The following is a 24,967-nucleotide window of genomic DNA, read 5'->3' as shown; positions in this document are numbered from 1 at the left end:
CTGCATTTATTCATTATCTCTAAAGAAAGGTTGTTATTCTTTCTTTAGCTTTTAGATCAAATCTATCCAATTGATTAGAATCATATTTAAAACTAGCTTTATGTGACTTATAACGTGTACATTAAAGCAACAAACACTCAAGTGATCTGAGATAGTTGTAATTTACTGTAACTGAGATGATAGTTGTGTCATGCATCTATATTTAGGATTTTCATACTCACCGGAAAAAGTTGTTGTGCTGACATCGTCTTCATAGTTTAGTTCAGTTATTAAATAACCTTTATTAATAACAGATACTACACGTGGGTTTCATACACCCTTCGCCTCGGGCATATTAAACTTTACGTTCGCCCATGGATAGTTTCATAATTTCATGGCGCACACCGTATGACGTCATTACTCCAAGCGACGTTCACGCGTTCTCATTCACCTCGGAAATAACGCTTTGCAATCCATGCAGTACTTTTCCGCGAGCTCTCAATAGCCTGGAATTCACCTAAAACCAGCATTTTGTAACCGAATGAACGAGCCTGTGCATATGTGAAACGTAAACAAACAGAAACGATAAAACTACAATTCCCAACCGGAAGTCACTTTCCTAGCATGTCGCGAGAGTTGCACCCCAATGTTATTCCCTGTATAACGTTAACTCGTTTCCCAATGCTCGGCGCGATATCAGCCGGTTCTTAACTCAATAAAGCACCTCGGCGGGTTCTAATACTGTGCACATACAAACGAGACGTAAACAGACGAACAAACAATAATACATACAAGTTAACGTGTGTGTATACCTGGTCTGTATCGGATCGCTGTTCGTTTAATCGTCCAGCATCTGCTGCGATAAGGCTTGATTACCCTCGGTTTAACTATACATCGTTATTAAGGCATAACGACCAAACCTGAACTTCGAAATTTAACAGCGCTATATTAGATTTGAATATACCGTTTAATCACACTCACGGCCCCTTCAACCCGCGACTAATGTCCCGTTTAATGTACATTCACGTACTACCGGGACGTCCCGTGGTCAGCTTCCCGCTATCTGTAGTGATCAATTGGTTAACCTAATCCGAATACATCGTTTTCAGGAATGGAAGAGGTCGTGGGCTTAGTTTGAGGTTGAAACTATGAATATTATGACGTTACTCTGGTAAATCTAATTATGATTTTATCAGCTCTCGGTCCTACTTCCCGCCTTTTTGCAGAAGAATCACAGAACAGTTTCTAACAGAGTAGCGTTTTCCAATGATATCACGTCTAATAAGCCCACGTATCTTACTTTGTTGCCTATATTTTAGTCTGCATCAGCTAGACTAGGGTTAGCAATCCAACAACCTTATGGTGTGCCCTAACTTTCGGTTGGCAACAGCTCAATCCGGGAATAGCACTACAACCCATCCTCTCAGAACCGCCTGATAAGGACCCGGGTACACTCGTTTCCCCGGTAACGATTCTCAATACAGATCAGATATATTAATACACGCTATTCTTACTCAGCCATGATCTCAATATTTGACAACATTCTGTAACATTCACCTGGCACAGAGAAAAGCGGGAAGGTTTTAATTCCTTGCCATACATTTTGGTCGACCATTCTATATACTCACTTTTCTCTGTATAGATGAAACAATACAGCACACCGGGAGGACGCAAAGAGTCCGTCACAAGTTCGTAGACGCCAATTGTGGGATATTCGTGGATATCCTGAAGAAGAATGTTCTCAGTCAACCGAGTTTTGGATAATAACAAAGGTTTATTAACCAAACAGATATACATACCGTAATTCCTCTAATAGTAACCCCGGCTTGTATTTGTTTCAACTGTAGCGGGTACCAGGCTTGTATTAGGAGGAGGCCTGTATAAGAGGGAGGCCTATATTTCAAATTTTCAAACGGATCATAATGAATAAATCAACATTTTGTGTCAGTTTGAACCCAGTCAAATGTACTGGGTTCATTTATTGAAACCAAGTACTGTATGAAATAGTAAACAGTGCAACTACAGGTGGTCACTGGTAATTTCAACGTTTTCAAAGTGAAATCAAGTAACTAGCTCAGTATGCAGCTCAGTATATTAGTAACCCGGCTTGTATTAGGAGGCCGGCTTATAATTGCTTAGCTCAAGAGCGCACCCGGCCATTAATAGAGACCCGGCTTGTATTTGAGACCCGGTTACTATTAGAGGAATTACGGTAGTACATAGAGAGAATGGCTGAGGCTCTCGCCCCAGGTGATCAGCTGAAATGACCCAGGTAAAAGAGACCTGGAATGTTGTTGGGAGGAGTATTATATAGTTAAAAGGGGGGGGGGGGGGGGGTGGTCCCATTTGATAGGTCAAATGGGGGGGGGGGGAGACACAGGATTGGGGAGAAAGGGGAGGGGAATGTCTTTACATGAGGGCTTTTATATTATTCCACAGTTACTCACTTTTCTCTATTATAATGTGGGTGAGATTAATGTATTGGGGGATGTCTTTACATGAGAGAGTTGGGGAATCAACATATTATTCCACACAATCAAATCTTTACAAAGTGGTAAATCACCCGGGCCAGATGGCTATACTACAGAATTTTATAAAACGTACTCTGTGTTGGTTGCTCCTTTCCTACTGAGAGTATATAACGACTCTCTTCTAAAGGGCCAAATGCCACCCACGCTATCAGAGGCGTCATTATCCCTACTGCTCAAAAAAGGTAAAGACCCTCTCCTTTGTAGCAGTTACAGACCAATCTCCCTCCTTAATGTGGATTGTAAAATATTGGCTAAGGTCCTTTCATGCCGTCTTCAGAAGGTGGTCCCGTTCCTGATAGACCCGGATCAGACGGGTTTCATCATGGACAGGCAATCCTTCTTTAACACCAGAAGGCTGCTAAATATCCTTTTCACAACCACGACCGGCGCGCCAGAAATGGTACTCTCCCTAGATGCTGAGAAAGTGTTTGACAGAGTGGAATGGAGGTACCTGGTGGCACGGTGGTGTAGTGGTTAACACTGTCGCCTCACAGCAAGAAGGTCCAGGGTTCGAATCCCGCTTGGGGACCAGGTTTCCATGATGCCAGTTACCCAGGTGGGGTATCTCCCAGGCCTTTCTGTGTGGAGTTTGCATGTTCTCCCCGTGCTCGCAAGGGTTTCCCCCCCCGATAAGATAAACCCAATGGAAAAACATGCACAACAACAAGATCGCTAACGCTGTGGCGTCCTTGACGAAGACGGACAGGAGCACTTGGATTGGTCCCCTGGCGCGGCTCACGTGGCGCCCGTCTGCTCCCGGCTGCCCTTGGGGGGAAGGACGACGGGATGGGTTAATCGCAGATACGCATTGTATGCATGGTTCGCATGTGTGCCAAATGGTGACCTCGGAGCAGGTCCTAAATTATTATTATTATTATTATTACCTGTTCCATACTCTTGAGAAATTCGGTTTGGGACCGGGTTTTATTTCATGGATAAGACTCCTATACTCGTCCCCGGTGGCCTCGGTCAATGTGAATGGTACCAAGTCGGGCCAGTTTGCGCTCTATCGCGGTACTCGTCAAGGATGCCCGCTTTCTCCCTTGCTCTACGCGCTCGCCGCAGAACCCTTAGCCATTTGGCTTTGCAGTGAGGTTAGATTTGAGGGGATTGAGAGGTTCGGCCTGGTTCATAAGCTCTCATTGTATGCCGACGATCTCCTACTTTATGTCTCCAATCCGTCATCATCCATCCCTGTTATCCTTGACATTCTAGAACAACATAGACAGCTCTCTGGATACAAACTCAATCTCCAGAAAAGTGAATATTTACCGGTTAATGCGTCTGCGGAACGGCTTCCTCAACCGCTTTTCCCCTTTAAAAGGGCCACGGAAGGATTCACATATCTAGCGATTTTTATGGCCAAATCTCAGACGGAACTCTTCGCAAAGAATTTCCGTCTTCTGCTGGAGTGCTTTAAGCTAGATCTGACGAGATGGTCCTCTCTCTCTCTCTCTCGCTTCTGTGAAGGGTTAACCTGATAAAGATGGTGGTCCTACCGCGATTTCTATACGCTTTTCAGCATATACCAATATTTATTAATAAAGCCTTTTTCACTTCGATTGACCAACTTATAGGTTCATTCCTGTGGGGTAACAAAAGAGCACGTATTAAGAGGACGATTATGCATCTTCCCAAATCGGAAGGGGGTTTGGCTTTGCCTAATCTTCGCTATTACTACTGGGCATGTAATATAAACAAACTCCTTTACTGGAGGACCAGGAGGGAGGAAGAAGACCAACCCCAATGGGCTCGGATGGAAGTCTCCTCTTCAAAGTACTCACTCTGGTCTGTGGCAACATCCCAATTACCCATTTCGATCCCTATTAAACAGGTGGCTCAGAACCAAATTGTGACGGAAACTTTGAAAATCTGGAGTCAGTTTAGGAAACAATTTGGCCTGCACGCTCCATCAGGGCTAGCTCCAATCTCTCGTAATCACCTATTCTTGCCATCCTGTTCTGATCCTGTATTCAGAAGCTGGGCAAACAAAGGTTTGCTAACCATTAATGACCTCTACTCCGGAAGTGTGTTCTCGTCGTTTGCAGAATTGTCGAAAAAATTTGGTCTCCCAAATTCCCACCTTTTCCGTTTTTTTCAGATCAGACATTTTGTTCAGAACCAATTCCCACAATTCCCTGGCCGTCCTCCAGACTCTAGGACTGACCCTCTCCTATCGCTCGGTACCGGGCGGAAAGGGCTCGTCTCAATTTTATATGATAAAATATTTTGGATGAACCCAACTTGCTTAGACTCCCTGAAAGCCAAATAAGACGAGGATCTGGGAATTATCATTACAGATGAACAATGGGATCATATACTAGACCTGGTACACACCTCCTCTATATGTGCGAGACACAGTTTGCTGCAGTGTAGGATACTGCATAGAGTTCACTACACCAATGCGAGGTTAGCAAAGATATACCCGGATAGAACGAACGTAATAGATGTAAACAATCTCCAGCCGATTATATGCACATGTTTTGGACGTGCCCCAAACTCACAGAGTTTTGGACTACAATATTCGATATGCTGAGTAGGGTCCTGGGAGTGGCGTTAGACCCAGATCCACTCACTGCCTTTTTCGGAATCCCGAATACCCCTACGATAATATCTAGGGCTGCAAAACGAGTTGTGGCGTTTATACTACCCTCCTCGCTAGGAGACTTATTCTCTTTAAGTGGATACACCCTTCCCCACCTACTCAAAACAGATGGATACATGAGATACTACATTGCGTTAAGCTTGAGCGAATCAGATTCTCTCTAAAGGGCTCCCTTGAAACATTCCAAGTGACCTGGCAACCATTTCTGCAACACATCGATACCATGACTATCAACGAAGAGACTTAGAAAGGATAGAGCTTTACACCTCTAACTACACTTCCTTATTTTTTATCGTTATTTTATTCCTATTTTCTAATCCCCCCCCCCCCCCCCCCCTCCCTGTCCTGGTATGTATGGGTGTGAATGAGACCCCCGGGGGCTGGGTGGGTAACTGGGGGAGGGAGAGGGGAACGGGAGATGCAGCTGCGGAAGGTCAGACTACTCAAGAATTACCACATATTATGGGCAGGGGTGGGGGAAAGAGTGAAATAACCTCATTGATGACGTTCTTCCACAGCCACAGCCGTGCTGGAGAGTTTTTTTTTTTGTGTTTTTTAGTTCTTTCTTTGCTTCTTTGTATCTAAATATTTGTGCATAATACAGATGGGTCTGATTGATACTATTACTGTGTTTTTTTGTTTTTCTTTCCCAGTAGCATCTATGCTGTATGTTTGGTTGTTTTGCAGATGTTTTCTTCAAAAACCTCGATGTGGGGGGGCTGGGGTGGGTATGAAGGAGGGGAAGGGGAAATGAAAGGGGAAGAAAAGATGAAAAGATGGAAAATGTATACTACTGACGAATGTAAATGTACATACTACTTTTCCTGTAATAAAGAAATTAAACAAATTGCATAAATAAAATACAACCAAAATAACCTTCTCACTGGAGGCAACAACAACACTGTAGAATAGAGGGACACATGTGGCCTGCTGCTCCTCTGGGACCATGTTCTCTGACCTTTATTTATGCCTCTTCTGCCCCTCTCCATCCGCTACTCCCTCTCCGTCCTCTGCTCCTCCACTCCCTCTCCGTCCTCTGCTCCTCCACTCCCTCTCCGTCCTCCACTCCCTCTCCGTCCTCCACTCCTTCTCCGTCCTCTGCTCCTCCACTCCCTCTCCGTCCTCCACTCCCTCTCCGTCCTCCATTCCCTCTCCGTCCTCCACTCCCTCTCTGCTCCTCCACTCCCTCTCCGTCCTCCACTCCCTCTCCGTCCTCCACTCCTTCTCCGTCCTCTGCTCCTCCACTCCCTCTCTGCTCCTCCACTCCCTCTCCGTCCTCCACTCCCTCTCTGCTCCTCCACTCCCTCTCCGTCCTCCACTACCTCTCCATCCTCCACTCCCTCTCCGTCCTCCACTCCCTCTCTGTCCTCCACTACCTCTCCATCCTCCACTCCCTCTCCGTCCTCTGCTCCTCCACTACCTCTCCATCCTCCACTCCCTCTCCGTCCTCCACTCCCTCTCCGTCCTCCACTCCCTCTCCGTCCTCCACTCCCTCTCCGTCCTCTGCTCCTCCACTCCGTCCTCCACTCCCTCTCTGCTCCTCCACTCCCTCTCCGTCCTCCTCTCCCTCTCTGCTCCTCCACTCCCTCTCCGTCCTCCATTCCCTCTCCGTCCTCTGCTCCTCCACTCCCTCTCCGTCCTCTGCTCCTCCACTCCCTCTCCGTCCTCTGCTCCTCCACTCCCTCTCTGCTCCTCCACTCCCTCTCCGTCCTCCACTCCCTCTCTGCTCCTCCACTCCCTCTCTGCTCCTCCACTCCCTCTCTGCTCCTCCACTCCCTCTCTGTCCTCCACTCCCTCTCCGTCCTCCTCTCTGCTCCTCCACTCCCTCTCTGTCCTCCACTCCCTCTCTGCTCCTCCACTCCCTCTCCGTCCTCCACTCCCTCTCCGTCCTCTGCTCCTCCACTCCCTCTCCGTCCTCCACTCCCTCTCCGTCCTCCACTCCCTCTCCGTCCTCTGCTCCTCCACTCCCTCTCCGTCCTCCACTCCCTCTCCGTCCTCCACTCCCTCTCCGTCCTCTGCTCCTCCACTCCCTCTCCGTCCTCTGCTCCTCCACTCCCTCTCCGTCCTCCACTCCCTCTCCGTCCTCCACTCCCTCTCCGTCCTCTGCTCCTCCACTCCCTCTCTGTCCTCCACTCCCTCTCTGCTCCTCCACTCCCTCTCTGCTCCTCCACTCCCTCTCCGTCCTCTGCTCCTCCACTCCCTCTCCGTCCTCTGCTCCTCCACTCCCTCTCCGTCCTCTGCTCCTCCACTCCCTCTCCGTCCTCTGCTCCTCCACTCCGTCCTCTGCTCCTCCACTCCGTCCTCCACTCCCTCTCTGTCCTCCACTCCCTCTCCGTCCTCTGCTCCTCCACTCCCTCTCCGTCCTCTGCTCCTCCACTCCGTCCTCCACTCCCTCTCTGTCCTCCACTCCCTCTCCGTCCTCTGCTCCTCCACTCCCTCTCCGTCCTCTGCTCCTCCACTCCCTCTCCGTCCTCTGCTCCTCCACTCCCTCTCCGTCCTCTGCTCCTCCACTCCCTCTCCGTCCTCTGCTCCTCCACTCCCTCTCCGTCCTCTGCTCCTCCACTGCCTCTCCGTCCTCTGCTCCTCCACTCCCTCTCCGTCCTCCACTCCCTCTCCGTCCTCTGCTCCTCCACTCCCTCTCTGTCCTCCACTCCCTCTCTGCTCCTCCACTCCCTCTCTGCTCCTCCACTCCCTCTCCGTCCTCTGCTCCTCCACTCCCTCTCCGTCCTCTGCTCCTCCACTCCCTCTCCGTCCTCTGCTCCTCCACTCCCTCTCCGTCCTCTGCTCCTCCACTCCGTCCTCTGCTCCTCCACTCCGTCCTCCACTCCCTCTCTGTCCTCCACTCCCTCTCCGTCCTCTGCTCCTCCACTCCCTCTCCGTCCTCTGCTCCTCCACTCCGTCCTCCACTCCCTCTCTGTCCTCCACTCCCTCTCCGTCCTCTGCTCCTCCACTCCCTCTCCGTCCTCTGCTCCTCCACTCCCTCTCCGTCCTCTGCTCCTCCACTCCCTCTCCGTCCTCTGCTCCTCCACTCCCTCTCCGTCCTCTGCTCCTCCACTCCCTCTCCGTCCTCTGCTCCTCCACTGCCTCTCCGTCCTCTGCTCCTCCACTCCCTCTCCGTCCTCCACTCCCTCTCCGTCCTCCACTCCCTCTCCGTCCTCTGCTCCTCCACTCCCTCTCTGTCCTCCACTCCCTCTCTGCTCCTCCACTCCCTCTCTGCTCCTCCACTCCCTCTCCGTCCTCTGCTCCTCCACTCCCTCTCCGTCCTCTGCTCCTCCACTCCCTCTCCGTCCTCTGCTCCTCCACTCCCTCTCCGTCCTCTGCTCCTCCACTCCCTCTCCGTCCTCTGCTCCTCCACTCCCTCTCCGTCCTCTGCTCCTCCATTCCCTCTCCGTCCTCTGCTCCTCCACTCCCTCTCCGTCCTCTGCTCCTCCTCTCCCTCTCCGTCCTCTGCTCCTCCACTCCCTCTCCGTCCTCTGCTCCTCCACTCCCTCTCCGTCCTCTGCTCCTCCACTCCCTCTCCGTCCTCTGCTCCTCCACTCCCTCTCCGTCCTCTGCTCCTCCACTCCCTCTCCGTCCTCTGCTCCTCCACTCCCTCTCCGTCCTCTGCTCCTCCACTCCCTCTCCGTCCTCTGCTCCTCCTCTCCCTCTCTGTCCTCCACTCCCTCTCTGCTCCTCCACTCCCTCTCCGTCCTCTGCTCCTCCACTCCCTCTCCGTCCTCTGCTCCTCCACTCCCTCTCCGTCCTCTGCTCCTCCACTCCCTCTCCGTCCTCTGCTCCTCCACTCCCTCTCCGTCCTCTGCTCCTCCACTCCCTCTCCGTCCTCTGCTCCTCCACTCCCTCTCCGTCCTCTGCTCCTCCACTCCCTCTCCGTCCTCTGCTCCTCCACTCCCTCTCCGTCCTCTCACCTGGCAGTCAGAAGACTTCTATGGCATGAGGCGTCTCTACGTAACGCTGGGCTCCTGTCTGTTCTACAAGGTACACACACACATACACACGCACAACACACACACACGCAACACACACACACACGCAACACACACAACACACACACGCAACACACACCACACTTCTGTCCCCAGGTGAAAGAAGACGCCGCCCCAGACAGCCTTCCTTGAGCAGAGACAATGTTGTAGAGCAGGATAACACTCTGACCCAGTGACAGACCGGCAGCTTTAACTAGTCCCAAGCTGAGATATTAACAGGGTGGAGGGGCGGGCGGAGGGGCAGGTGGAGGGCGGGTGGAGGGGCGGGTGGAGGGGCAGGTGGAGGGGCGGGTGGAGGGATGGGTGGAGGGATGGGTGGAGGGCGGGTGGAGGGATGGATGGAGGAGCAGGTGGAGGGCGGGTGGAGGGGCAGGTGGAGGGATGAGTGGAGGGGCAGGTGGAGGAGCAGGTTAAGGGATGGGTGGAGGGGCAGGTGGAAGAGCAGGTGGAGGGATGGGTGGAGGGGCAGGTGGAGGGATGAGTGGAGGGGCAGGTGGAGGGCGGGTGGAGGGGCAGGTGGAGGGATGAGTGGAGGGGCAGGTGGAGGAGCAGGTTAAGGGATGGGTGGAGGGGCAGGTGGAAGAGCAGGTGGAGGGGCAGGTGTAGGGATGGGTGGAGGGATGGGTGAGCTTCAGGAAGGAGAGATTCCTGGTCTTGAGCCTGTTTTATAAGGCAGGCGTGGCGCTGCTCCTGAAAACCAGACACTAGATTTAATTTCCAGAATGTCATCTGTTTTATCTGCGTCATCGTGGACAATGAAAGGTTTTGTGTTTGACGGGGAGAGAGAGTACGTCTGAGCACGTGAACACACCTACAGTACAGTGGGGACAGGGTGGAAAGGAATCGAAAATGGGCCACCGTGTGAATGAACGGTCAATTATACTTGTTCTCTCATCTACTTACGCTGCCGCACCCCCATCCTAGGGCTACCTGATAGCCAACCACCTGCCCAAGGAGGACCTCCTGGATGTGAGCCTGTACTGCCAGCACTACTGCCTGCTGCCTCTGGCCTCTGAGCAGAGAGTGGGCCAGCTGGTCATCTGGAGAGAGGTGTTCCCCCGGCAGAGGGCCCGGCAGAGAGCCCAGCACGGCACAGCGGCACCGGGCTACAGCCAGCCCCTCGGACGCCACTTCCTCCTCATCGTGGGGCTGGTAAGGAGGGCGTAGTTTCGGGATGTGATTAAAAAAAATTGTAAATGGTGCATTTATATAGTGCCTTTTATAAAAATGTTGTTCCTCACGTTCACCCACTCAATCACTCAATCACACACTGACGGTGGAGGCGACCATGCAAGGTGCCGACCTGCTCATCGGGAGCCGTTAGGGGTTAAGTGTCTTGCTCAAGGACACTTCGACACGCTGCCCGGGAGGAGCTGGAATCAAACCGGGAACCTTCCGATCACCTGACGCCCCCGTTTTCAGTCTTTTCATCCCTTGGCCACAGTGGCAAGTGAACTCTGAACTGATTACATGCTGTATATGTAATACACTTGTGAGATGTTACATTCACAAGTGTCATAGTGCGTTCATAAATACAGAAACATCCGAGAATCGGAACAACAGGGGGTCATTTGCTCAGTCCATCGATAAAGAAAAGAGGCCAAAAACATCCTGATTACCCACTAGGGGTAATTGACAATAGTCAACGTTTTATAGTTAAGCAGGCTACGTTGTCCTGCTCTCATCTCTACTTATTGGCCATCATCTTAGGGCTGTTATTGTCAAAGGAGAATTAGTTTAGCCTAAGTACAATGAAGTAAAACATTTATTTATTTTATTTATTATTTTTTTATTATTTCTCCGATATCCCTCTCGCCCTCCAGTTCTGTTGCAAGTTGACGCTGGCATCATACCTGATTTCATCAAATTTCTCTCTTTCTCCCCCCCACCACACTCACTCTCTCTCTCTCTCTCTCTCGCTCTCGCTCTCGCTCTCTCTCTCTTCATGAACGCGTTCGTATTTTGGGGCGAACGTGAACTGAACGGATGTTTTCCCCTCCTAAATGAACGTAATTGAGAACGCGTTCATTCTCAGCGCTGTATAACGGCGTTCAAAAGTGCGTTCATTCTCAGCACTATATTATAACGCCGTTCAAAAGTGTGCCAGATTTCATATGCCTTTCAGCCGAAAACCCAGTTAAAACACACCGTAAACAGGCTTTAAAATAATGCTGAAAACCACACAATCTGGCAACCGCTCTGGGCGGCGCCTCGGGGAGTCTGGTAGTGGAGCAGCAGCACTCGCACTTTTAGGCGCTGCACTCGCTCAGAGTCAGACTCTACGACGTCAGCGTATGAGCATTTAAAAGAGTTTTAGTTAAAGTCAGTAAATGTTTTGCACTTTGAATATTGAACTTTGAGGTACAACCTTAGTTTCATACCTCAGCCTGGTTCCTACCTCGTGTTGTGTTAGTACAGAGTTATGTCGGCACATGTTTATATGTTTGCACAATGACTACTTTCACTTTTGGTACTTTAAGTATATTTAGATTATTATACATAATAAAGACCATTCAAGCAGCAGGTTTTTCCTCATGTTTTTGATAATATACTGTAGAGATGAAAGCTGCAGCTGCTACTAGTGTGGACTGAATGGGCGGCAGCAAAGCGTTATGGAAATGCCAGTATTCTGTGGTTCTATTATGGGTGGTGGCAATACATTTGAAAAATAATAGCTTGCAACAACGTATTGAAAAAAGAACTATAAACTATAAATTAGTTCATTTTTGAAACCATGAACTTTAGTTAAACATTTTGAATTTTGAACTATGAACTGAACTAGTTCATTTAAAAATTTGTGAACTGTGAACTGAACTAGTTCATGTAGGAAGTGAACTTTCCCAACACTGCTGCTGCTCCTCTTCATTGCTCTCTAAAAAAACATACATTCCAACGAGATGAAACAACCCCTCAGTCACACACACCCCTGCCTGCTGGCCCCTTATGATCGGTCTCATTACACAGTAATATTTGTTTACTACGTAACCGTTAAGGGATGATATGGTCTGTGTGGCAGAACCGAAGAGGTTGAAATCCTCACGGTTGATACAAATTAATTGTTAAAACACGGCTAATCAAATACAATTTAGATCAGGAGTTGAGTAGATGACTTGACTTTCTCTGGGAGAGGAGGATACAGGGGGAGGGATGACCAGGTGAGGGGAGAGGAGGATACAGGGGGAGGGATGACCAGGTGAGGGGAGAGGAGGATACAGGGGGAGGGATGACCAGGTGAGGGGAGAGGAGGATACAGGGGGAGGGATGACCAGGTGAGGAGAGAGGAGAGGAGGATACAGGGGGAGGGATGACCAGGTGAGGGGAGAGGAGGATACAGGGGGAGGGATGACCAGGTGAGGAGAGAGGAGGATACAGGGGGAGGGATGACCAGGTGAGGAGAGAGGAGGATACAGGGGGAGGGATGACCAGGTGAGGGGAGAGGAGGATACAGGGGGAGGGATGACCAGGTGAGGGGAGAGGAGGATACAGGGGGAGGGATGACCAGGTGAGGAGAGAGGAGGATACAGGGGGAGGGATGACCAGGTGAGGAGAGAGGAGGATACAGGGGAGGGATGACCAGGTGAGGGGAGAGGAGGATACAGGGGGAGGGATGACCAGGTGAGGGGAGAGGAGGATACAGGGGGAGGGATGACCAGGTGAGGAGAGAGGAGAGGAGGATACAGGGGGAGGGATGACCAGGTGAGGGGAGAGGAGGATACAGGGGGAGGGATGACCAGGTGAGGAGAGAGGAGGATACAGGGGGAGGGATGACCAGGTGAGGGGAGAGGAGGATACAGGGGGAGGGATGACCAGGTGAGGGGAGAGGAGGATACAGGGGGAGGGATGACCAGGTGAGGGGAGAGGAGGATACAGGGGGAGGGATGACCAGGTGAGGGGAGAGGAGGATACAGGGGGAGGGATGACCAGGTGAGAGGAGGGGAGGAGGATACAGGGGGAGGGATGACCAGGTGAGGAGAGAGGAGGATACAGGGGGAGGGATGACCAGGTGAGGAGAGAGGAGAGGAGGATACAGGGGGAGGGATGACCAGGGGAGAGGAGAGGAGGATACAAGGGGAGGGATGACCAGGTGAGGAGAGAGGAGGATACAGGGGGAGGGATGACCAGGTGAGGAGAGAGGAGGATACAGGGGGAGGGATGACAAGGTGAGGAGAGAGGAGGATACAGGGGGAGGGATGACCAGGTGAGGAGAGAGGAGGATACAGGGGGAGGGATGACAAGGTGAGGAGAGAGGAGGATACAGGGGGAGGGATGACCAGGTGAGGAGAGAGGAGAGGAGGATACAGGGGGAGGGATGACCAGGTGAGGGGAGAGGAGAGGAGGATACAGGGGGAGGGATGACCAGGTGAGGGGAGAGGAGAGGAGGATACAGGGGGAGGGATGACCAGGTGAGGGGAGAGGAGGATACAGGGGGAGGGATGACCAGGTGAGGGGAGAGGAGGATACAGGGGGAGGGATGACCAGGTGAGGAGAGAGGAGGATACAGGGGGAGGGATGACCAGGTGAGGAGAGAGGAGGATACAGGGGGAGGGATGACCAGGTGAGGGGAGAGGAGGATACAGGGGGAGGGATGACCAGGTGAGGAGAGAGGAGGATACAGGGGGAGGGATGACCAGGTGAGGGGAGAGGAGGATACAGGGGGAGGGATGACCAGGTGAGGGGAGAGGAGGATACAGGGGGAGGGATGACCAGGTGAGGAGAGAGGAGAGGAGGATACAGGGGGAGGGATGACCAGGTGAGGAGAGAGGAGAGGAGAGGAGGATACAGGGGGAGGGATGACCAGGTGAGGGGAGAGGAGGATACAGGGGGAGGGATGACCAGGTGAGGAGAGAGGAGGATACAGGGGGAGGGATGACCAGGTGAGGGGAGAGGAGGATACAGGGGGAGGGATGACCAGGTGAGGGGAGAGGAGGATACAGGGGGAGGGATGACCAGGTGAGGAGAGAGGAGAGGAGGATACAGGGGGAGGGATGACCAGGTGAGGAGAGAGGAGAGGAGAGGAGGATACAGGGGGAGGGATGACCAGGTGAGGGGAGAGGAGGATACAGGGGGAGGGATGACCAGGTGAGGGGAGAGGAGAGGAGGATACAGGGGGAGGGATGACCAGGTGAGGGGAGAGGAGGATACAGGGGGAGGGATGACCAGGTGAGGGGAGAGGATGATACAGGGGGAGGGATGACCAGGTGAGGGGAAGGGGAGAGGAGGATACAGGGGGAGGGATGACCAGGTGAGGAGAGAGGAGGATACAGGGGGAGGGATGACCAGGTGAGGAGAGAGGAGGATACAGGGGGAGGGATGACCAGGTGAGGAGAGAGGAGGATACAGGGGGAGGGATGACCAGGTGAGGAGAGAGGAGGATACAGGGGGAGGGATGACCAGGTGAGGAGAGAGGAGGATACAGGGGGAGGGATGACCAGGTGAGGGGAGAGGAGGATACAGGGGAGGGATGACCAGGTGAGGAGAGAGGAGGATACAGGGGGAGGGATGACCAGGTGAGGGGAGAGGAGGATACAGGGGGAGGGAAGACCAGGTGAGGAGAGAGGAGGATACAGGGGGAGGGATGACCAGGTGAGGAGAGAGGAGAGGAGGATACAGGGGGAGGGATGACCAGGTGAGGGGAGAGGAGAGGAGGATACAGGGGGAGGGATGACCAGGTGAGGGGAGAGGAGGATACAGGGGGAGGGATGACCAGGTGAGGAGAGAGGAGGATACAGGGGGAGGGATGACCAGGTGAGGAGAGAGGAGGATACAGGGGGAGGGATGACCAGGTGAGGAGAGAGGAGGATACAGGGGGAGGGATGACCAGGTGAGGGGAGAGGAGGATACAGGGGGAGGGATGACCAGGTGAGGGGAGAGGAGGATACAGGGGGAGGGATGACCAGGTGAGGGGAGAGGAGGATACAGGGGGAGGGATGACCAGGTGAGGAGAGAGGAGGATACAGGGGGAGGGATGACCAGGTGAGGAGAGAGGAGGATACAGGGGGAGGGATGACCAGGTGAGGGGAGATGAGGATACAGGGGGAGGGATGACCAGGTGAGAGGAGAGGAGAGGAGGATACAGGGGGAGGGATGACCAGGTGAGGAGAGAGGAGGATACAGGGGGAGGGAAGACCAGGTGAGGAGAGAGGAGGATACAGGGGGAGGGATGACCAGGTGAGGAGAGAGGAGGATACAGGGGGAGGGATGACCAGGTGAGGGGAGAGGAGGATACAGGGGGAGGGATGACCAGGTGAGGAGAGAGGAGGATACAGGGGGAGGGATGACCAGGTGAGGGGAGAGGAGGATACAGGGGGAGGGATGACCAGGTGAGGAGAGAGGAGAGGAGGATACAGGGGGAGGGATGACCAGGTGAGGGGAGAGGAGGATACAGGGGGAGGGATGACCAGGTGAGGAGAGAGGAGGATACAGGGGGAGGGATGACCAGGTGAGGAGAGAGGAGGATACAGGGGGAGGGATGACCAGGTGAGGGGAGAGGAGGATACAGGGGGAGGGATGACCAGGTGAGGGGAGAGGAGGATACAGGGGGAGGGATGACCAGGTGAGGAGAGAGGAGGATACAGGGGGAGGGATGACCAGGTGAGGAGAGAGGAGGATACAGGGGAGGGATGACCAGGTGAGGGGAGAGGAGGATACAGGGGGAGGGATGACCAGGTGAGGGGAGAGGAGGATACAGGGGGAGGGATGACCAGGTGAGGAGAGAGGAGAGGAGGATACAGGGGGAGGGATGACCAGGTGAGGGGAGAGGAGGATACAGGGGGAGGGATGACCAGGTGAGGAGAGAGGAGGATACAGGGGGAGGGATGACCAGGTGAGGGGAGAGGAGGATACAGGGGGAGGGATGACCAGGTGAGGGGAGAGGAGGATACAGGGGGAGGGATGACCAGGTGAGGGGAGAGGAGGATACAGGGGGAGGGATGACCAGGTGAGGGGAGAGGAGGATACAGGGGGAGGGATGACCAGGTGAGAGGAGGGGAGGAGGATACAGGGGGAGGGATGACCAGGTGAGGAGAGAGGAGGATACAGGGGGAGGGATGACCAGGTGAGGAGAGAGGAGAGGAGGATACAGGGGGAGGGATGACCAGGGGAGAGGAGAGGAGGATACAAGGGGAGGGATGACCAGGTGAGGAGAGAGGAGGATACAGGGGGAGGGATGACCAGGTGAGGAGAGAGGAGGATACAGGGGGAGGGATGACAAGGTGAGGAGAGAGGAGGATACAGGGGGAGGGATGACCAGGTGAGGAGAGAGGAGGATACAGGGGGAGGGATGACAAGGTGAGGAGAGAGGAGGATACAGGGGGAGGGATGACCAGGTGAGGAGAGAGGAGAGGAGGATACAGGGGGAGGGATGACCAGGTGAGGGGAGAGGAGAGGAGGATACAGGGGGAGGGATGACCAGGTGAGGGGAGAGGAGAGGAGGATACAGGGGGAGGGATGACCAGGTGAGGGGAGAGGAGGATACAGGGGGAGGGATGACCAGGTGAGGGGAGAGGAGGATACAGGGGGAGGGATGACCAGGTGAGGAGAGAGGAGGATACAGGGGGAGGGATGACCAGGTGAGGAGAGAGGAGGATACAGGGGGAGGGATGACCAGGTGAGGGGAGAGGAGGATACAGGGGGAGGGATGACCAGGTGAGGAGAGAGGAGGATACAGGGGGAGGGATGACCAGGTGAGGGGAGAGGAGGATACAGGGGGAGGGATGACCAGGTGAGGGGAGAGGAGGATACAGGGGGAGGGATGACCAGGTGAGGAGAGAGGAGAGGAGGATACAGGGGGAGGGATGACCAGGTGAGGAGAGAGGAGAGGAGAGGAGGATACAGGGGGAGGGATGACCAGGTGAGGGGAGAGGAGGATACAGGGGGAGGGATGACCAGGTGAGGAGAGAGGAGGATACAGGGGGAGGGATGACCAGGTGAGGGGAGAGGAGGATACAGGGGGAGGGATGACCAGGTGAGGGGAGAGGAGGATACAGGGGGAGGGATGACCAGGTGAGGAGAGAGGAGAGGAGGATACAGGGGGAGGGATGACCAGGTGAGGAGAGAGGAGAGGAGGATACAGGGGGAGGGATGACCAGGTGAGGGGAGAGGAGGATACAGGGGGAGGGATGACCAGGTGAGGGAGAGGAGAGGAGGATACAGGGGGAGGGATGACCAGGTGAGGGGAGAGGAGGATACAGGGGGAGGGATGACCAGGTGAGGGGAGAGGAGGATACAGGGGGAGGGATGACCAGGTGAGGGGAAGGGGAGAGGAGGATACAGGGGGAGGGATGACCAGGTGAGGAGAGAGGAGGATACAGGGGGAGGGATGACCAGGTGAGGAGAGAGGAGGATACAGGGGGAGGGATGACCAGGTGAGGAGAGAGGAGGATACAGGGGGAGGGATGACCAGGTGAGGAGAGAGGAGGATACAGGGGGAGGGATGACCAGGTGAGGAGAGAGGAGGATACAGGGGGAGGGATGACCAGGTGAGGGGAGAGGAGGATACAGGGGAGGGATGACCAGGTGAGGAGAGAGGAGGATACAGGGGGAGGGATGACCAGGTGAGGGGAGAGGAGGATACAGGGGGAGGGAAGACCAGGTGAGGAGAGAGGAGGATACAGGGGGAGGGATGACCAGGTGAGGAGAGAGGAGAGGAGGATACAGGGGGAGGGATGACCAGGTGAGGGGAGAGGAGAGGAGGATACAGGGGGAGGGATGACCAGGTGAGGGGAGAGGAGGATACAGGGGGAGGGATGACCAGGTGAGGAGAGAGGAGGATACAGGGGGAGGGATGACCAGGTGAGGAGAGAGGAGGATACAGGGGGAGGGATGACCAGGTGAGGAGAGAGGAGGATACAGGGGGAGGGATGACCAGGTGAGGGGAGAGGAGGATACAGGGGGAGGGATGACCAGGTGAGGGGAGAGGAGGATACAGGGGGAGGGATGACCAGGTGAGGGGAGAGGAGGATACAGGGGGAGGGATGACCAGGTGAGGAGAGAGGAGGATACAGGGGGAGGGATGACCAGGTGAGGAGAGAGGAGGATACAGGGGGAGGGATGACCAGGTGAGGGGAGATGAGGATACAGGGGGAGGGATGACCAGGTGAGAGGAGAGGAGAGGAGGATACAGGGGGAGGGATGACCAGGTGAGGAGAGAGGAGGATACAGGGGGAGGGAAGACCAGGTGAGGAGAGAGGAGGATACAGGGGGAGGGATGACCAGGTGAGGAGAGAGGAGGATACAGGGGGAGGGATGACCAGGTGAGGGGAGAGGAGGATACAGGGGGAGGGATGACCAGGTGAGGAGAGAGGAGGATACAGGGGGAGGGATGACCAGGTGAGGGGAGAGGAGGATACAGGGGGAGGGATGACCAGGTGAGGAGAGAGGAGAGGAGGATACAGGGGGAGGGATGACCAGGTGAGGAGAGAGGAGGATACAGGGGGGAGGGATGACCAGGTGAGGGGAGAGGAGGATACAGGGGGAGGGATGACCAGGTGAGGGGAGAGGAGGATACAGGGGGAGGGATGACCAGGTGAGGAGAGAGGAGAGGAGGATACAGGGGGAGGGATGACCAGGTGAGGAGAGAGGAGAGGAGGATACAGGGGGAGGGATGACCAGGTGAGGAGAGGAGGATACAGGGGGAGGGATGACCAGGTGAGGAGAGAGGAGAGGAGGATACAGGGGGAGGGATGACCAGGGGACGGGAGAGGAGGATACAGGGGGAGGGATGACCAGGTGAGGAGAGAGGAGAGGAGGATACAGGGGGAGGGATGACCAGGTGAGGAGAGAGGAGAGGAGGATACAGGGGGAGGGATGACCAGGTGAGGAGAGAGGAGAGGAGGATACAGGGGGAGGGATGACCAGGGGACGGGAGAGGAGGATACAGGGGGAGGGATGACCAGGTGCGGGGAGAGGAGGATACAGGGGGAGGGATGACCAGGTGAGGGGAGAGGAGAGGAGAGGAGGATACAGGGGGAGGGATGACCAGGTGAGGAGAGAGGAGGATACAGGGGGAGGGATGACCAGGTGAGGAGAGAGGAGGATACAGGGGGAGGGATGACCAGGGGACGGGAAGGGGAGAGGAGAGGAGGATACAGGGGGAGGGATGACCAGGGGACGGGAAGGGGAGAGGAGAGGAGGATACAGGGGGGAGGGGGTGTGAATAAAAGGCCTTGAAAGGAATTTTCCACAGCTGTGTTCCTCTCCACCCTCTAGAGGCGTTTCATGCAGTGTGTGTTGCTGGAGGCGGGTGGCTGTGCCTCCCCTGCCCTGGGCTGCCCCGGTCCTGACTGTATCTACGTAGACCAGGTGAGACCTTAATGGCGCTTACACAGCGTTATGCTATGGAAACGGTGTGGGATAAGTCTATGTCTGAACGTGCTCCTCGTCACATCATCTGACGGACTGTTCCGTGTCGTCCTCCAGGTGAAGGCCACCCTGCTCCAGCTGGAGGCTCTGGAGGCCGGTATGGAGGAGCGTCTGTCCGCGCCTCCGGCACCCTGCCTGTCCTGCGCCGACTGGTTCCTCCCTGCGGCTACGGTCCGCGACCGCCTGGACTCCCTGGCCGCCTCCTCCTCCTCCCCCGTCCTCAGCAAGCTGGCCGGGGCGGTCAAGACGTCCTCGCTGGGCTCCCGGGGCCGCGGCCTGTTCGGGGGGGGAGCGCGGCGGCCCAGCCCTCAGAGGAGCCTGTCGGACAGCGGGAGTGAGGGCCGGCCGGACGCCGCGTCCGTAGCCCCCGGCCTCAGTCCGCACTCTACCCCAGACTCCGCCAGGAAGCTCGGGGGGCGGAGGGACTCTCTGGGGTCGGGGGGGTCCGACGGGAGTGGAGGCAGCGGGGGCCTCTTTAAGGTTCTGTTTTTGCACTTTTTTTCTTTAGCCTTTTTATCTTTTCTCCCATCCCCCAATTTAGTCGTTATGCCAATTCCCTTCCTGGACGACAGCGAGGCGTTTCACTGGGAGAGCGTAACGCGTGCGGAGGTTCGCGCTATCTCCCCCAGATCCCCTCCCTGCTGAACACACGGCCGATAGTGTTCATGGGGACGACTGACCCAGCTGGAGGTACCGCTGACAGCGGGAATCAAACCCTGAGTCTCTTAGACCTCTACACTACACTACCCAGCCGCACCGTTTAGACCTCTACACTACCCAGCCGCTCCGTTTAGACCTCTACACTACCCAGCCGCTCCGTTTAGACCTCTACACTACCCAGCCGCTCCGTTTAGACCTCTACACTACCCAGCCGCTCCGTTTAGACCTCTACACTACCCAGCCGCTCCGTTTAGACCTCTACACTACCCAGCCGCTCCGTTTAGACCTCTACACTACCCAGCCGCTCCATTTAGACCTCTACACTACCCAGCCGCTCCGTTTAGACCTCTACACTACCCAGCCGCTCCGTTTAGACCTCTACACTACCCAGCCTCTCCGTTTAGACCTCTACACTACCCAGCCGCTCCGTTTAGACCTCTACACTACCCAGCCGCTCCATTTAGACCTCTACACTACCCAGCCGCTCCGTTTAGACCTCTACACTACCCAGCCGCTCCGTTTAGACCTCTACACTACCCAGCCGCTCCGTTTAGACCTCTACACTACCCAGCCGCTCCGTTTAGACCTCTACACTACCCAGCCGCTCCGTTTAGACCTCTACACTACACTACCCAGCCGCAGCGTTTAGACCTCTACACTACCCAGCCGCTCCGTTTAGACCTCTACACTACCCAGCCGCTCCATTTAGACCTCTACACTACCCAGCCGCTCCGTTTAGACCTCTACACTACCCAGCCGCTCCGTTTAGACCTCTACACTACCCAGCCGCTCCGTTTAGACCTCTACACTACCCAGCCGCTCCGTTTAGACCTCTACACTACCCAGCCGCTCCGTTTAGACCTCTACACTACCCAGCCGCTCCGTTTAGACCTCTACACTACCCAGCCGCTCCGTTTAGACCTCTACACTACCCAGCCGCTCCGTTTAGACCTCTACACTACCCAGCCGCTCCGTTTAGACCTCTACACTACCCAGCCGCTCCGTTTAGACCTCTACACTACCCAGCCGCTCCGTTTAGACCTCTACACTACCCAGCCGCTCCGTTTAGACCTCTACACTACCCAGCCGCTCCGTTTAGACCTCTACACTACCCAGCCGCTCCATTTAGACCTCTACACTACCCAGCCGCTCCGTTTAGACCTCTACACTACCCAGCCGCTCCGTTTAGACCTCTACACTACCCAGCCTCTCCGTTTAGACCTCTACACTACCCAGCCGCTCCGTTTAGACCTCTACACTACCCAGCCGCTCCATTTAGACCTCTACACTACCCAGCCGCTCCGTTTAGACCTCTACACTACCCAGCCGCTCCGTTTAGACCTCTACACTACCCAGCCGCTCCGTTTAGACCTCTACACTACCCAGCCGCTCCGTTTAGACCTCTACACTACCCAGCCGCTCCGTTTAGACCTCTACACTACACTACCCAGCCGCAGCGTTTAGACCTCTACACTACCCAGCCGCTCCGTTTAGACCTCTACACTACCCAGCCGCTCCATTTAGACCTCTACACTACCCAGCCGCTCCGTTTAGACCTCTACACTACCCAGCCGCTCCGTTTAGACCTCTACACTACCCAGCCGCTCCGTTTAGACCTCTACACTACCCAGCCGCAGCGTTTAGACCTCTACACTACCCAGCCGCTCCGTTTAGACCTCTACACTACCCAGCCGCTCCATTTAGACCTCTACACTACCCAGCCGCTCCGTTTAGACCTCTACACTACCCAGCCGCTCCGTTTAGACCTCTACACTACCCAGCCGCTCCGTTTAGACCTCTACACTACCCAGCCGCTCCGTTTAGACCTCTACACTACCCAGCCGCTCCGTTTAGACCTCTACACTACCCAGCCGCTCCGTTTAGACCTCTACACTACCCAGCCGCTCCGTTTAGACCTCTACACTACCCAGCCGCTCCGTTTAGACCTCTACACTACCCAGCCGCTCCGTTTAGACCTCTACACTACCCAGCCGCTCCGTTTAGACCTCTACACTACCCAGCCGCTCCGTTTAGACCTCTACACTACCCAGCCGCTCCGTTTAGACCTCTACACTACCCAGCCGCTCCGTTTAGACCTCTACACTACCCAGCCGCTCCGTTTAGACCTCTACACTACCCAGCCGCTCCGTTTAGACCTCTACACTACCCAGCCGCTCCGTTTAGACCTCTACACTACCCAGCCGCTCCGTTTAGACCTCTACACTACCCAGCCGCTCCGTTTAGACCTCTACACTACCCAGCCGCTCCGTTTAGACCTCTACACTACCCAGCCGCTCCGTTTAGACCTCTACACTACCCAGCCGCTCCGTTTAGACCTCTACACTACCCAGCCGCTCCGTTTAGACCTCTACACTACCCAGCCGCTCCGTTTAGATCTCTACACTACCCAGCCGCTCCGTTTAGACCTCTACACTACCCAGCCGCTCCGTTTAGACCTCTACACTACCCAGCCGCTCCGTTTAGACCTCTACACTACCCAGCCGCTCCGTTTAGACCTCTACACTACCCAGCCGCTCCGTTTAGACCTCTACACTACCCAGCCGCTCCGTTTAGACCTCTACACTACCCAGCCGCTCCGTTTAGACCTCTACACTACCCAGCCGCTCCGTTTAGACCTCTACACTACCCAGCCGCTCCGTTTAGACCTCTACACTACCCAGCCGCCCGTTTAGACCTCTACACTACCCAGCCGCTCCGTTTAGACCTCTACACTACCCAGCCGCTCCGTTTAGACCTCTACACTACCCAGCCGCTCCGTTTAGACCTCTACACTACCCAGCCGCTCCGTTTAGACCTCTACACTACCCAGCCGCTCCGTTTAGACCTCTACACTACCCAGCCGCACCGTTTAGACCTCTACACTACCCAGCCGCTCCGTTTAGACCTCTACACTACCCAGCCGCTCCGTTTAGACCTCTACACTACCCAGCCGCTCCGTTTAGACCTCTACACTACCCAGCCGCTCCGTTTAGACCTCTACACTACCCAGCCTCTCCGTTTAGACCTCTACACTACCCAGCCGCTCCGTTTAGACCTCTACACTACCCAGCCGCTCCGTTTAGACCTCTACACTACCCAGCCGCTCCGTTTAGACCTCTACACTACCCAGCCGCTCCGTTTAGACCTCTACACTACCCAGCCGCTCCGTTTAGACCTCTACACTACCCAGCCGCTCCGTTTAGACCTCTACACTACCCAGCCGCTCCGTTTAGACCTCTACACTACCCAGCCGCTCCGTTTAGACCTCTACACTACACTACCCAGCCGCACCGTTTAGACCTCTACACTACCCAGCCGCTCCGTTTAGACCTCTACACTACCCAGCCGCTCCATTTAGACCTCTACACTACCCAGCCGCTCCGTTTAGACCTCTACACTACCCAGCCGCTCCGTTTAGACCTCTACACTACCCAGCCGCTCCGTTTAGACCTCTACACTACCCAGCCGCTCCGTTTAGACCTCTACACTACCCAGCCGCTCCGTTTAGACCTCTACACTACCCAGCCGCTCCGTTTAGACCTCTACACTACCCAGCCGCTCCGTTTAGACCTCTACACTACCCAGCCGCTCCGTTTAGACCTCTACACTACCCAGCCGCTCCGTTTAGACCTCTACACTACCCAGCCGCTCCGTTTAGACCTCTACACTACCCAGCCGCTCCGTTTAGACCTCTACACTACCCAGCCGCTCCGTTTAGACCTCTACACTACCCAGCCGCTCCGTTTAGACCTCTACACTACCCAGCCGCTCCGTTTAGACCTCTACACTACCCAGCCGCTCCGTTTAGACCTCTACACTACCCAGCCGCTCCGTTTAGACCTCTACACTACCCAGCCGCTCCGTTTAGATCTCTACACTACCCAGCCGCTCCGTTTAGACCTCTACACTACCCAGCCGCTCCGTTTAGACCTCTACACTACCCAGCCGCTCCGTTTAGACCTCTACACTACCCAGCCGTGCCGTTTTCACACTTTGAGGGAAAAAAAGGGTTTGATTCAGATATTCACTTCATACAGCTTGTGCATTTGCTTTCAATAGAGGAATTGTATGCAAAACCGATTGTAATAGACACTGTGTGCTTGTTAACATTACCTGCCAACTGCATGTTGACCAGCTGCATGTTTGTCCTCAAGATTCCCAGGATGAAGCACCCCAACCCGTTCTACCTGGGAACCCTGAAGAAGATCCTGACTGAGAGAGAGACGGAGGAGATGTACAACACCATGAAGTAGGTGAAGCCACGTTCACATTGCAGTGGATGAAAGGTGTTGCGTTTCAGCCATCGTGTTCAACCGAGAGGGCTGTCTAGCCGCGCGACGCACAACGCAACGCATTGTGGTGGATGGCGGAGGAAATAATTATCTTGGTCAGATAGCTGGTTGAATTGTAGTGGAAATTGTATGTCCCCCCCCCCTCACTATAGGGAGGTGTAGTCTGACGTCACTTTAGTTTCCTGCGCGGTCCACCCGTATAGGGATTTATCATTGGGAAAATGTATTATCGGCTATTGTAATAATTCTGCCTCATGAACATTGGCAAGCTTTCCATTTTTGCACAAAATGAGTTCCCTTCTATTACTAACATTATTGTTTAAGCATTTTTGGTTGAAATAAAATTATACGTAATTATTTTACGATTAATTGCAAATTGTTTCATGTTGAGCTATAGATTGTGGATGAATACACACAGAAAAGTACACCATGCCAATGTTCATGCTTTATTTGTTTTAAACGAGACGATTTAGAAATGTGTCCATTGGAAATACATTGCAATTTTCAAGCGAAGTGGACTGGCCGGAAACAACAATGACGTAACCACTACACCTCCCT

At 54.5% G+C, this 24,967-nt stretch overlaps 1 protein-coding gene across 2 annotated transcripts in view; it reads left to right on the top strand.

The window, feature by feature from the left end:
* The window catches only part of intu (inturned planar cell polarity protein), a 225,415-nt gene that overhangs the window by 180,125 nt on the left and 20,323 nt on the right, over positions 1 to 24,967 (top strand). The window contains exons 10-14 of one of the 2 annotated variants that reach the window (XM_084312227.1): positions 9,028 to 9,090; positions 10,023 to 10,250; positions 19,305 to 19,397; positions 19,515 to 19,937; positions 24,272 to 24,366. In XM_084312227.1, the coding sequence (XP_084168353.1) occupies positions 9,028 to 9,090; positions 10,023 to 10,250; positions 19,305 to 19,397; positions 19,515 to 19,937; positions 24,272 to 24,366 (902 nt within the window). The remainder of the gene's footprint in view (positions 1 to 9,027; positions 9,091 to 10,022; positions 10,251 to 19,304; positions 19,398 to 19,514; positions 19,938 to 24,271; positions 24,367 to 24,967) is intronic. The other variant, XM_084312228.1, reaches the window with a different exon arrangement.

This window comes from Notolepis coatsorum (genome assembly GCF_963971535.1).
Source record: "Notolepis coatsorum genome assembly, chromosome: 4".
Lineage (NCBI taxonomy): Eukaryota > Metazoa > Chordata > Actinopteri > Aulopiformes > Paralepididae > Notolepis > Notolepis coatsorum.
This window is presented reverse-complemented; position numbering and strand designations above follow the sequence as displayed.